Source organism: Juglans regia, chromosome 6 (genome assembly GCF_001411555.2).
Source record: "Juglans regia cultivar Chandler chromosome 6, Walnut 2.0, whole genome shotgun sequence".
Classification (NCBI taxonomy): Eukaryota; Viridiplantae; Streptophyta; class Magnoliopsida; order Fagales; family Juglandaceae; genus Juglans; species Juglans regia.
In genome coordinates this window covers 30,359,411-30,372,409 of record NC_049906.1, presented here as the reverse complement: position 1 = coordinate 30,372,409, position 12,999 = coordinate 30,359,411, and the positions used below count along the sequence as shown (strand labels likewise).

The following is a 12,999-nucleotide window of genomic DNA, read 5'->3' as shown; positions in this document are numbered from 1 at the left end:
ATGGCCTCCACCTTTTCGGGCTTGGTTTTGATTCCACGTTTCGACACCATGAATCCCAAGAACTTCCCTGATCCGACGTCAAATGAGCACTTCGCCGAATTCAACTTCATCTGGTACTGCCTCAATGTTGCGAAAGCCTCTCTTAGATCATTCAAGTGTTGTTCTGGAGTCCCACTCTTAACCAACAGGTCGTCCACTTAGACCTACATGTTTCTTCCTACTTGATATTTGAACATGTGGTTGACCAGTTGTTGGTAGGTGGCTCTCAGGTTCTTTTGCCCAAAAGATATAGCCGTGTAACAATACAGGCCTTGATCAGTGATGAAGGAGGTCTTTTCCTCATATATTTAACACAAGATCACTTTTTTCGATTGAAGTTTTTTTGTAGGGCTGTACACCGATGGGTTCGGTGTCGGTTTCGGTGCAAAACCGAGACACCACCGACGTCTGCTATGGGTCGGTTGAACCGGCCGAAACCGATGGTTTGGGGATAAAAAACCGATCATATCGGTCTCGACGTGCGTCGGCGCGGTCTTCGGTCCACCGTCGGCGTCTTCTGTGAAGGAGGAGGAACTGAGGAAGAGTGAAGAACTGTCTCGCCGTCGCTGCCATGGAAGAAGAAGAGAGTTGCAGAGGGTAGAGAGAAAGAAGATGACGCGGGGAAGAAGAGGGGCCTGGGGGGGTTATTAATTCATCTTAAAATGGCGCCGTTTGGCTTAAAAGCCAAACGGTGCCGTTCTATTTTAATTTTTTTTTAACTTTCAAGCTTTAAAACGGCGCCGTTTCACTTATAATAAGTGAAACGGCGCCGTTTTATATACATATATTAAAAAAATATATAAATAGACCGGATCGGCCGGTTCAGCGGTTTTCCAGGGGTTCAAACCGACGCCGAACCGCCGATATCGGTTTTCCTTCCATTTCTCTCGACCGCCGACCGGTTCTTTGCCGATTCCGGCCGGTTCCGTGCTCCGGCGGTCGGTCTGATCGGTTCACGGTCGGTTCCAGCGGTTCATGTACAGCCCTAGTTTTTTGTGGCGACTTTTGATCATTGCAAAAATAGCCTCATTTGTTGTATTGCGAACATGAAATTGAAAATAAATTAAATAATCTAATAAATAAAATTACAGATAAAATATAGAAAAAAAAAATTATAATTATTTTTCTGCCCTAAAAACTCTTATAATTTCTTGTGTATATTGAATGAATGTTCAACATCAAAGATATCAATTGAAATGCATAAGCTTTGGAGCAAACCTCAACAACCTATCCAAAGCATGGAGAGAGAACTTCCTTGCAAACAAATAGCAAATATCTGTGCTCTTTCCATTGTACTTACATTGGCTACCACTCCTTAACCTCTTCAAAAAATCAATGGTGACATCTGTTCTTAGATACCTAGATGGATGGGGTCCACCCTTTGACCAGTCAACCCAAGTCAACGTCCTATTTGAATTCCTCCTCCAAAATTGGATACTAACTAATGTTGGCAAGTAGTGCTCATCCGAATAACATGAGTTCTTGCAATGTTTTTCAAATATTGGGAAATATCTTTTGTCTGAAATTACTTCAATGGCAAGCTCACGGTCCATCTCGAACCACTGGGACCCTTTCCTCCATTGCGAAAGCTTAATTGTGGGCTTCATTTTCGGACTATATCGGCCTCGGCCCACTTTGCTCGGTAGATCATAGGCCTCCACAAAATTTTCCATCGAGCCCATTAGATAATTGTATACCGTAGAAAAATTGAACAAAGGAATGCACGACTCCGAGAGGAGGACGAAACGTTGGTTCGACATGTCAAGCAACGCATTCGCTAGCAGGCGGCGCTCCGCTTCCACCATGTTAAACTCCCCCCATCTCACGGCCTGAAACACATTGTAAGGGGAAAGGTTCAATCCATGTGACCGGAGCAACAAGTAAACTTTTGAAAACCCTGTTGAAAAACAAAATATCATTGAGGCCCAAGTTGAAACTTTGAAATTAAAGCCCAATCATGGACCCCAAAGTTAATGCAATTTATATCAATTTCAGTTTTTTAAGCTGGCTTTATTATGCCTATAATTACTTAACTCAAAGTCATCTTTATACTTTAGAGAAATTCTTCTCATCAGTCACTATTCATCATCCTACACTCTATAAAAAACACTTCTCACACTCTATAAAAAAACTATAAATATGAAATGTGTGACATGAACAATTGCTGATTTACAGTATGTTCACATCAGTATTCACGTATTTTGTCGTGTCAATAAATGAGCTTGCAAATATATATTTTTTCCTCTCGATCAAAATATCAAGACCATTAGATCTCCATATAATAATAAAATAAAATAAATGGAGCATGTCAAGCTAACTTTTGAGAAACTGCATTTTCTGGTCACATGCATGCAACATTTTATATATGGCCATAAAATCCGCAACAACTTTTGCTCTCTGTGGGGACTTGAGATTGTGGAAAAGAACGAAGAAAAGAATCAAGAAAAGTGGGTTTCCGAAGCAGAAAGGCAGGGGGTTAGGAATTATGAGAATAATGAATTTTCATTTCCTTTCCAGTGGCAAAAAGGGTACGTAGAATCAAAGAAATGAATGAAACGTATCGATCCCTATCACAGAATATTAATCCCAAAGCCAAAATGAAATTTTCGGACAATTAAGTGTTACATTTACAAAAAGATCTCATAAAAGAAAATTTATAAAGTGATATGATTTCATATAATACTTTAAATCGACTTTATATATATATATATATATATATATATATATATATATATACAGAATTTTGACAAGGAAAGTTTTATAAGCGTAAATCTCTCGGACAGTATTAATTAAATAAGAGTAATGCTAGAATGAAAAGAAAAATATAGAAATGACAACATGACAATTGTGATTAATTCCTATATAATTAACATTAATTACGACTAGTTTTAAAAAAAAAAACTGCTTTGAAATTAAGAAAACAGGTAGCTGGATTGGATTCCTCAATTGTAATGTGGGTCAAGAAGGCATCCGATTTAGGAGAGTTCGTGCATGAGCATGAACCATGCATAATGGAATGAAAAGAGAAAAAAAAAAAAAAAAACATTAAAAAGGTATCAACTTTACATGATTTTCAAGCTGCTTGGTTGGTCTCTTTTTTATTATTTGACTTTTCCAAGCATTATTTAACATTTATATATATAATCCCAAGAAAAAGCTTCACGACTTTATTCTATGAATTTTCTAATGGGTTCGTGGAATTTTTTTTTTTAATTTTTAATGGGTTTTAAAAATGTCTGAAAAATATATATATTTACACTATTGGTAGAAATTTTCGATGGGCTTTCCATGTGGGTGTAGCATTACCCATACAAATAATGTCTAATTAGGCATATATATCAAATAAATAGATAATAATAGTCGGTAGGGACTTTTATATATGAGAATTACTACAAACATAAAAAAATTACATAAAAGTAAAATCATAAATTGATTTGGATTTATGACATCCATTCGATCTATTTTACAATAAAAGTAATTTTATAATCTGACGCATCACATCAAGTTATGTCAGTTTGTAGATTTACTTTTATATAATTATTTTATAACTAAAATATTTCTCTTTATATAATATATATATATATATATGCACACCATGCAGTATCACATGCATGTCTTTTATATATATATATATATATATAACTGCTCTGCTTTTTAGAAAAAAACTTTTGCACTCTTACGGCAAAAGGAATGACAAAAAATGTTTGTTAATCTTTATTTTAGGATTTGATCTGCTAGCTGTACAAATAAAGGTTATATATAAAAAAAGTAGCTAATTATTCTAGTTTATAGCAAATAGTCTTTCAGTTATAAATTACACTTTGTAACAGAAAATAATAAAAGCATTTATGTAAATTGATTTTTGAAAAAACAGTACAATAAACACACATTAATAACCATGAAAACGTTTGGACTGCTACCTCCCAAGTTGTTATATAACACGTACTGCTCATAAATATATATACATCTATATATATATATATATATATGTATGAATACGTACTTTTCTTTTCTTTCTTTTTTTTTCTTTTTTTGCTTTTTTTTATTCGAGAGAGAGTCGAACTCAAGACCTTCATTTTGAAAGTTTGGGTATTATGTGCATTTGGCTAATACGTACTTTTCTGTTTGGGTATTTCATTGATTTTAGGATTTTGCTTTCCTCAAAAACTTGATTCTCTATTGATTTGGAGACATAAATGAGAGAAAAATATCTGCAGACTTGACATAAATCATGAGGAAGAAGATCGAGAAAAAGGGAAAACAGGAATAATAATATTCTGACCTTGCTTGGGATCCTCCGGCCATGGAAAACCGAACTTTGGGGCACTGTTCCATTGAAAGATGGATTTGGGTGCACATAAACAGAATACAGACCTTCATGCCCTTTGAAGAACATCTCCCAGAGTGGAGCCAACAGCACAGGCCCTTTAGTCAGAAACATGAATGCAACTTTTGGGGTGCGTTTGAATGGGAAATCATGAATTCTAGGAACCATTGAAGCTCTCCACAGTAACTCTTCGTCTTCCATATCGTGCATGACATGGGGTGGTTTCAAGAACTCTGTTAACCCAACTCGGCTGTGATTATTATTAATCTTTGCTGCAGTAGTTTTGAATGAAAGAAAAGTTGGAGGGCATGGTGGCGATGATGATAATGGTGGTGGTGATAATGATGATGATGATTTAAGGGTTGGTATGAGGAGTTGGTTGAGATGCAAGTTGAAGGAGAAATCTCTGAGATAGAAACTGAGTGTGAGGCCAAGGGCTAAGCCGGAGCAGAAGAGAAGAAAATAGAAGATGAGGCTGTGGACGTGCATTTGGGCATTGAGGAGCAGTTTTGGGGATGACATTGCTGACCCTTGTTGCAGTTTGTTCTTCATGGTGAGAAGATAGAAAGACAGAACAGAGAGAGAGAGAGAGAGAGAGAATGGTAAGCTTGACGAAGGTTGTAGGCTTCTAAACTCAGAAAGATTGTTTAAATATTGATCTCTTACGTAGGCACTATATCTATATATATATGCCTATACATTTAATGAGCAAATTAAATGGCCTTGTGATTTTATTTATTTTATTTTTTACAGTAATTAATTATTATCATTTAGACACCTCAAATTCTGTGGTGTTTTTCCTTTTTTATCTTAGAGATTTTTAAGATATATAATTATAATTAATATTAATTATGTTGAGTATCTTTAAAAAAAAAAAAAAAACTTGGAAGCCACTTCAAGACAGCAATAACATGATGAGTTGGGCAGTTAAGTTATTGAAGTTGTGAAGGTAGCCAGCAGGTAGATCAAGATTCATGCACTATTATATATATATATATATATATATGGCCAGTGATATGAAAGATAATCACTTTTAGGTTTTATTCCTTGATTTGCATTCTTATCATTAACAATGTTAGCACTCGAGATCATATCAAAGAAGGAATTTTTTTTTTTTTTTTTTTACTAATTTTGTACAATAAAAATGTTTTTTGGACAAGGAAGTTCTAGAATTTCGAATAAAGTTAGCATTCGTTTATTCTCGTATATGAGATGAAATGAGTTGAGATTAAAGTTAAAAATTGAATGTTAGAATATATTTTTTTAATATTATTTTTATTTTAAAATTTTAAAAAAATAAATTTTTTTATTTTATTTTATGTAAAAATTTTAAAAAAATATAAAAATAAACACCGCAACTCACTTTATATCTCTATCTTTCGCGTACTTTAAAGTTAAAACATAAAATTTGGACAAGAATAAACTATTCTTATCTAAACTTTTGGAAGAAAATTCCCATACATTTTGAATTAGATTCCTGCCCCAATTTACAAGATTAAAATCCTCTTATTTCCTTTTAAAAATTTCATGTGGGAGAAAAATAGATATTTTAAATCTTGTCTAAAAATCGGCAAATATAATTGTAAAATGTACATAAAATCCCTATCTATTTTTTCAGGTGAAGCCCTCAAATTAATAATCTTTCCCCTTTTTCCAAATCTAAAGTACCTATTAGAATTAGAAAGCCCCAAGATTTCTTATTTCTCATCCTTATTCATTTAGTTTTTGTTGATGATGTGTGGTTGGGGTGGAATTTTCTTTGATATGAAAAGATAGCTCGGTTTGCGTTTTCCGGGAGTTGGCTAAAAGTTGAGAGTATCATTCAGATGTTCACGTCTAACATCCCTCTCACTTTGTCAATTCCTCTCGATTGGCCGACTTACATTTGTTTCAAAGAGGTTAATTTAATGTTTTCATATTCTTCTCCATATGTTATCTCAACAAGTTTAATGTACATGAAGTAGTCTATGACGGGAGTAATCCCCACAAGGCCTGAACAGTTCCAAGGTCCGAGAATAAGGGCTAGGTTGGACCAGGTCAGCCCTAGGGACTCGGGAGGGGAAGCAATCGGGCGACGCATGCTGGCCAGAGGATGGAAGGCAGAGCTGTCTGACATCACTACTGATTGACAGTCAGGAACAGTCCCTGTCCTTGGACCCCGACGTCTGGACAGGCCAAAGGGATGGACGCACCTGATCAGGGCCACGTCACATTTAATGGGATGAAAACGAACATGCCACGACAGGAATCCACACCGCATTTAATGAATCACGGGGCTAGGCACGCCATGACGTGCCTCCTAAGGTGTCAATAGCAGCTATGATCAAGTCTGGCAAGTCTGCTACACAGTAGGGAGATGGCAGGGACACCCGACCTCAGTACGAAGCGGCACACCCACCATCTCCTTCGCAAGGATCGTCCCAACCAAGTATATATACCCCCTCCCTCAGCCAGGAGAGGGGTTCAGACACTTTGACACTTCAATTCATAATTTTTCCAAGGAACTCACATTGACTTTAGCATCGGAGGTGTCCCCCACCACCCCGAAGCCCTTATTTCTCTATAATAGCAAGTGGACAAATTGGGCCCCCGTGGAGTTGCTGGGGTTGCGAAACACAACATCAACAGTGGCACCGTCTATGTGATCTTTTTTCCTATAGTAGAGTGTCCTTCCCAAGCATCACGATAAGAAGAAGAACTGTACGAAGCAATGGAAACAAGGGCCAACGAGATGGGTGAAATCATACGAAAACTCATGGAAGAAGTACCGGCTCTCTGCTAGGAGAATGCTGCTTTGCGGAGAGCAGAAGTGGAATAGGAGGGAGATGAGCCCAACCAGAATGCCGAATCACTACAGATCCCAGAGGCCATCGCGGCCGAAGAAGAAAGGCTCAAAAGGCTCTCGGAGCTCGAGGATAAATGTGCTAAAATGGCCAAATGGATAGGCATGTCGTTCTTGGTGGAACAACTGCTCACTAACACGAATTTGCCGTATAGTGCCAAAATCATGGTAGTTCCTCTCCCACCTAGGTTCAAAATTTCACAAATAGATGCGTATGTCGGGTCCAAGGACCCCATTGAGCACTTGGAAATGTTCAACCACATGACCCTACATAGGTTCCTAGGAGAAATCACATGAGAGCATTCCCGCTCACACTAAAGGGGGCGGCGAGGACTTGGTTCAGATCCTTGCCGCCCGATACTATCGACAGCTTCGCCAAGCTAGCTCGTCTCTTACTAACTCAGTTTATGGCAAGCCGAAAGAGGAGGCCTACGGCCGCCTACCTCCTGATGGTGAAACAGTGGGACAACGAAAGCTTGAAGTCATACATCTCCAGGTTCAATCGGGAGCATATGACCACAGAAAATCAGGATGAGAAGATCACCCTGGTGGCCCTGCTGGGGGGAAATTGGCCTCGAAAACCGTTCATGACTGAGATAGCCCCGGAGAACCCCCAATACACTAAGGGGGTTTATGGACCGGATTAATGGCTTCATTAACACCGAATACACCCTCAAGGTATTGATGGCTTCCCAGAGGACCAACCTAGAGTAAGCAGACAAAAAGTTCATTGGACAGAAAGGCGGCCCGAACCTTGAGGGGGCAAGAAGGGAGCACAAGAGGCTAAGAGGAGGGGTGAAGCGTTGGCTAGGGCACGTAGCTAGCCACATGCACACGTGAGCTTGACCATCGAAGACGAACGTGCCCCGAGCATGCGGAAGGAGCCACGGAGGGGCCAAGAGAGCTGCAAGTAATGCACCTACCACCTAACGGACTGGCACAGTACTGAAGACTACTATACCTTAAAGCGAAGGAGGGAGTCGTTGGATGGTCTGCTCGAGTAGCGGCAGCAGACGGCGGGCTGACAAGAACACCGTGATGGCGGCCATCCGAGGGCCTGACGGGGTGATAGCTTGAGGAGATAGAGGCTTGGGAGAGAGGCCTAGAGGAGCCTGTGACGCCGAAGCCCGATGAGGGCAAACAACCCGGTTGGTGAGATCCATACGATCGCAGGAGGATACACGGGAGGAGGTTCCACCTAGTCGGCTAGAAAGGCTCACGCTCGAAAGGCCCAGTACAAGGAAGTATTCACGACTGGAAGAGTTGGGACTGGCACCAGGAAGTGCGTCGGGGGAGGAGCGATAACCTTCGATGGGAAGGAGGATGGCATCCTCCACCCCCACAACGATGCATTGGTGGTTATTGTACAAATCGCCAACTTCACTACTTGAAGAGTCCTCGTCGAAAACGGCAGTTCGACTGACATCCTATTCTAGCAAGCTTTTGTCAGGATGGGGATCAATACGGACCGACTGGGTCCGGCCCCGACGCCACTCAAGGGCTTCACAGCCAACATCATCCAGCCAATGGGGGCTATCACATTGTCCCTCCTTGCCGGGAAGGCCCCTAGGACTTCAGCCACGATGGCCGACTTCCTAGTGGTGAAGGCTCCCTTCTTGTACAATGCAATACTGGGTCGCCTGACCCTGAACAACCTAACAGCAGTAACCTCCACCTACCACCTCAAAATGAAGTTCCCCACAGACTTGTGGGTCTGCGGCGGGCAAGTGCTAGCCCAAGATTGCTACGCCCGGGAGTTAAGGTACGAAGTTCAAGAAGTCAAGACAATCAGGGAAGCGAGGGAGGCAGCCAGAGCGCACCCAACCTTAGGCAAATGGGATGAGGAAGTCCGAGACGAGCAATCATTACGGCAGGCAAAGCCCAATGAGCCCCTGGAGTTAGTCTCCGTAGACCCACAAAGGCCTGAGCGCACCGTGTGGGTGGAAACTAAAATGGCCCCGAAATTAAGGCAGGTCGTGAAACGGCTCCTCTTTGAGCACCAAGACGTGTTCACCTAGAGTCATGACAAGATGCCCAAGATCGAAAACTCAATCATCTAACACCGCCTCCACGTGAACCCCAAGGCCAGGAAGGTCAAGTAAAAATGCCAAAGTTTCAGTGCGGAGAAGTCTGCAGCTGTCTGAGGAAGTGGATCGTCTCTTTGAGGTAGGGTTTATCCAGGAAGCCCACTATCCCGAATGGCTTTCCAATGTGGTGCTAGTCAAGAAGGCAAGCGAGAAGTGGAGAATGTGTGTTGACTTCATGAACCTGAACAAGACTTGCTCGAAAGACAGATTTCCACTCCCCCGCATTGATTTGATAGTGGATTCAATGGCCGGTCACCCACTTCTCAGCTTCATGGACGCGTTCTCCAGTTATAATCAGATCCAGATTAGACCCAATGACAAAGACAAGATGGCGTTCATCATGGACAGAGGACTCTACTGCTACAGGCCATGTCGTTCGGTCTGAAGAACGTTAGCACCACATACCAGAGACTAGTTAGCCGGATGTTCAAGCAGCGGATCGGCCAGAACATGGAGGTGTATGTAGATGACCTGCTGGTGAAGAGCAAGAAACCTGAATAACACCTGTCTGACCTAAGGGAAGCCTTCGCGGTGCTCCGACTTTACCAGATGAAGCTCAACCCACTAAAGTGCACCTTCAGAGTGGAGTCCAACAAGTCCCTAGGCTTCATGGTCTCTGAGCGAGGTATCGAGGCCAACCTAGAGAAAGTGGAGGCAATAGTCGAGATCCCCACCCCCTTCTCGGGGGGAACCTTCACGAAGTCCAAAGACTCATCGACCGAGTGGTGGCCTTAAATCACTCTATCGCCCGGTCAACCGACCGATGCCTCCCCATCTTCAAGGTCTTGAGGAAGACCCAAGAATGGGACACTGCTTGCAATGAAGCGTTCGCCGAACTGAAGGAGTACTTGGCCCACCCGCCACTACCTGGCCGTCTTACCACATGTTGTGTCCGCGATATTAATTTGAGATACATAGCAGGGATAACGGCCGGTCTATTATACGAGCAAGGCGTTTCGCAGGGCCGAGGCTAGGTACCCAAGGATGGAGATGCAGGTGTTCATGTTGGTAGTAGCTGCAAGGAGGTTGAGGCCATACTTCCAAGCCAATCATGTGAAAGTGTTCACTGACGTTCCCCTCAAGAAGATCGTGCAAAAGCCCAACACGTCTGGTCGGCTTGCCAAATGGGCAATCGAGCTAAGTGAATTCGACATAAAGTACATGCCCCGTACAGTGATTAAAGGGTAGGTGTTGGCCGACTTCGTAGCCGAGTTCACAAGCTTCCCAAATGAGATACAAATAGCACTCCAAGGAAAGCCTTGGCAGGTTTACGTGGACGGGTCGTCCTGCCGGGGTGGCGGGGTTGTAGGGATGCACATAGCCACCAAACACAGGGAAGAGCACAACTATGCAATAAAGCTTGCCTTTAAAACGACCAACAACGAGGTTAAATACGAAGCACTGTTAGCAGGGATGTCGATAGCAAGGCCGTTAGGAGCCAAAGAAATCGAGGTAAAGGCCGATTTCCAGGTAGTCGTCAACTAAGTGTCAAGAGAATTTGCCACAAAATGCGAGAAGTTGAAGAAGTACCTCCAGCAAGTGTGCTAGGGGCGTGACCTCTTCCACTACTTCAACATACAGCAAATCCCGAGGGGAGACAACCAGAAGGCCGATCGCTTGGCGAAGGCCGCCTCGGGGCAGGAAGAGCTCCTCCTTCACGAACATATGGTGGTCAGGAGGGTTGACGCCCCATACCTCCTAAATGGGCCACAGACATCATGAAATTTCTACATAATGGTGAAGTCCCGGGTGACCCAAAGGAGGCACGAAAAGTCAGGAATAGAGCTATGGGGTTCATGTTGTTGGGAGGGGTCCTATACAATAGGGGTTTCTCCAAACCCCTCTTAAGATGTATCTCACCAGATGAATCCCAATACGTCTTGGCCAAGGTACACGAAGGCATCTGCAAAAACAAGTTAAGCGGAAGCACATTGGCCGCAAAGGTAACCCAGGTTGGATACTATTGGCCCCATTCACTCCATGATGCGGAAAACTTCGCAAGGAAATGCCCAAGATGCCAAGAACACGCGCTCGTGCCACGCTACCCGACAGAGGAGTTAACTTCAATCACCTCCCCATGGCCTTTCGCGTAGTAGGGACTAGACTTGATTGGCCTATTCCTAGCTGCTATCGAGTCCAGCACTTCGACCCAAGTGTCAATGACGAAAAAATGAAGGAAAACCTAGATCTCCTAAAAGAAAGATAGGAAGAAGTTGTGGTGCGGACGACGAGCAACAAAAGGAAAGCAGAGTAGTACTTGAACAAGCGAGTGAGGCCGCGCTCCATCAAAATAGGAGACCTGGTGCTAAAACAGACCGAGGTGACCACCCAGGAGGAAAGGAAATTGGGGTCGCAATAGGAAGGTTTGTATGTAGTAACAACGAGCAACAGACCTGATTCCTACCGCCTCAAAGACAGTCAAGGCCACAAACTCCCCCATCCGTGGAACGCCGAGCACCTAAAGAGGTACTTCGCCAAGGGATCATGAATGTTATACATGAATGGAGTCTGTATACTTATGAATGTATCTAGTAAACTTATAAATAAAGCTATGTGGATGTTCGCCTCAAACTCGTCGAATTGTCAAAACTAAAAACCAACAAAGTTGAGTCCCTAGACTCGCCGCGGGGTTGCCCACATGGCCACTAGGATACGAGTCTCTAGACTTGCCGAGCTTCGTGTTTAGCAAAGTCGAGTTCCTAGACTCGCCGCAGGGTTGAGGTCGAGCCAGAGCATCTCGAGCTTTGCCCACATGGCCACTAGGATACAAGTCTCTAGACTTGCCGAGCTTTGTGTCTAGCAAAGCCGAGTACCTAGACTCGCTGTGGGGTTGAGGCAGGGCCAGAACATCCCGAGCTCTGCCCACATGGCCACTCGAATACAAGTCCCTAGACTTGTCGAGCCTTGTGTCTAGGCTCCAGTGAAGCCAAGTCCCTAGACTCGCCGCGGGGTTGCCCACATGGCCACTCAGATACAAGTCTCTAGACTTGCTGAGCCTCATGCCCAGCAAAGCCAAGTCCCTAGACTTGCCAAGGGGTTGAGACCGGGCCAGAGCATCTTGAGCTCTGCCCACATGGCCACTAAGATACAAGTCCCTAGACTTGCCGAGTCTTGTATCTAGCAAAGTAGAGTCCCTAGACTCACCGAGGAGTTGAGGTCAGGTCAAAGCATCCTGAGCTCTGCCCACATGGCCTACAATCCCTAGACTTGTCGTGCCTCGTGTCCAGCAAAGCCGAGTCCCTAGACTCATCGCGGGGTTGCCCATATGACCAATCGGATACAAGTCCCTAGACTTGTCGAGCCTCGTGTCTAGCTAAGCCGAGTCCCTAAACTCACCGTGGGGTTGCCCAAATGGTCAGGACTAGAGCATCCGGAGCTCTATCCATATGACCACCGGGATACAAGTCCCTAGACTTGCCGAGCCTCGTGTCCAGCTAAGCCGAGTCCCTAAACTCACCGTGGGGTTGCCCAAATGGTCGGGGCTAGAGCATCCGGAGCTCTATCCATATGACCACCAGGATACAAGTCCCTAGACTTGCCGAGCCTCGTGTCCAGCAAAGCCGAGTCCCTAGATTTGCCGAGGGGTTGAAGCTGGGTCAGAGCATCTTGAGCTCTACCCACATGGCCACTCGGATACAAGTCCCTAGACTTGTCGTGCCTCGTGTCCAAAAAAGTCGAGTCTCGAGACTCGCCGCGGGGTTACC

At 43.5% G+C, this 12,999-nt stretch overlaps 2 protein-coding genes across 2 annotated transcripts; one reads left to right on the top strand and one right to left on the bottom strand.

Annotated features, from left to right (window-relative positions):
- Nucleotides 1–1,195: 1,195 nt before the first annotated feature.
- Nucleotides 1,196–4,982, bottom strand: LOC108998451 (glycosyltransferase BC10-like). Its single transcript, XM_018975003.2, has 2 exons — nt 4,322–4,982; nt 1,196–1,868 (listed from the first exon to the last, which is right to left on the bottom strand). Exons 1-2 carry the CDS (start codon nt 4,916–4,918, stop codon nt 1,227–1,229), a joined length of 1,239 nt encoding a protein of 412 aa, XP_018830548.2. The 5' UTR covers nt 4,919–4,982; the 3' UTR covers nt 1,196–1,226.
- A 3,677-nt stretch (nt 4,983–8,659) lies between these two features.
- On the top strand, nt 8,660–9,226 carry LOC118348669. The gene has a single exon (XM_035690755.1). The coding sequence runs from the start codon at nt 8,660–8,662 to the stop codon at nt 9,224–9,226; it is 567 nt and encodes a 188-aa protein (XP_035546648.1).
- Nucleotides 9,227–12,999: the final 3,773 nt, after the last annotated feature.

Bases quoted from the DNA above. Each gene is read 5' to 3' on its own strand.
- LOC118348669 (XM_035690755.1), top strand. From the start codon at position 8,660: ATGGGGATCAATACGGACCGACTGGGTCCGGCCCCGACGCCACTCAAG.
- LOC108998451 (XM_018975003.2), bottom strand. From the start codon at position 4,918: ATGAAGAACAAACTGCAACAAGGGTCAGCAATGTCATCCCCAAAACTG. The intron at 1,869-4,321 runs GTCAGAATATTA...AATGTGTTTCAG, and splicing joins GCCGGAGGATCCCAAGCAAG to GCCGTGAGATGGGGGGAGTT.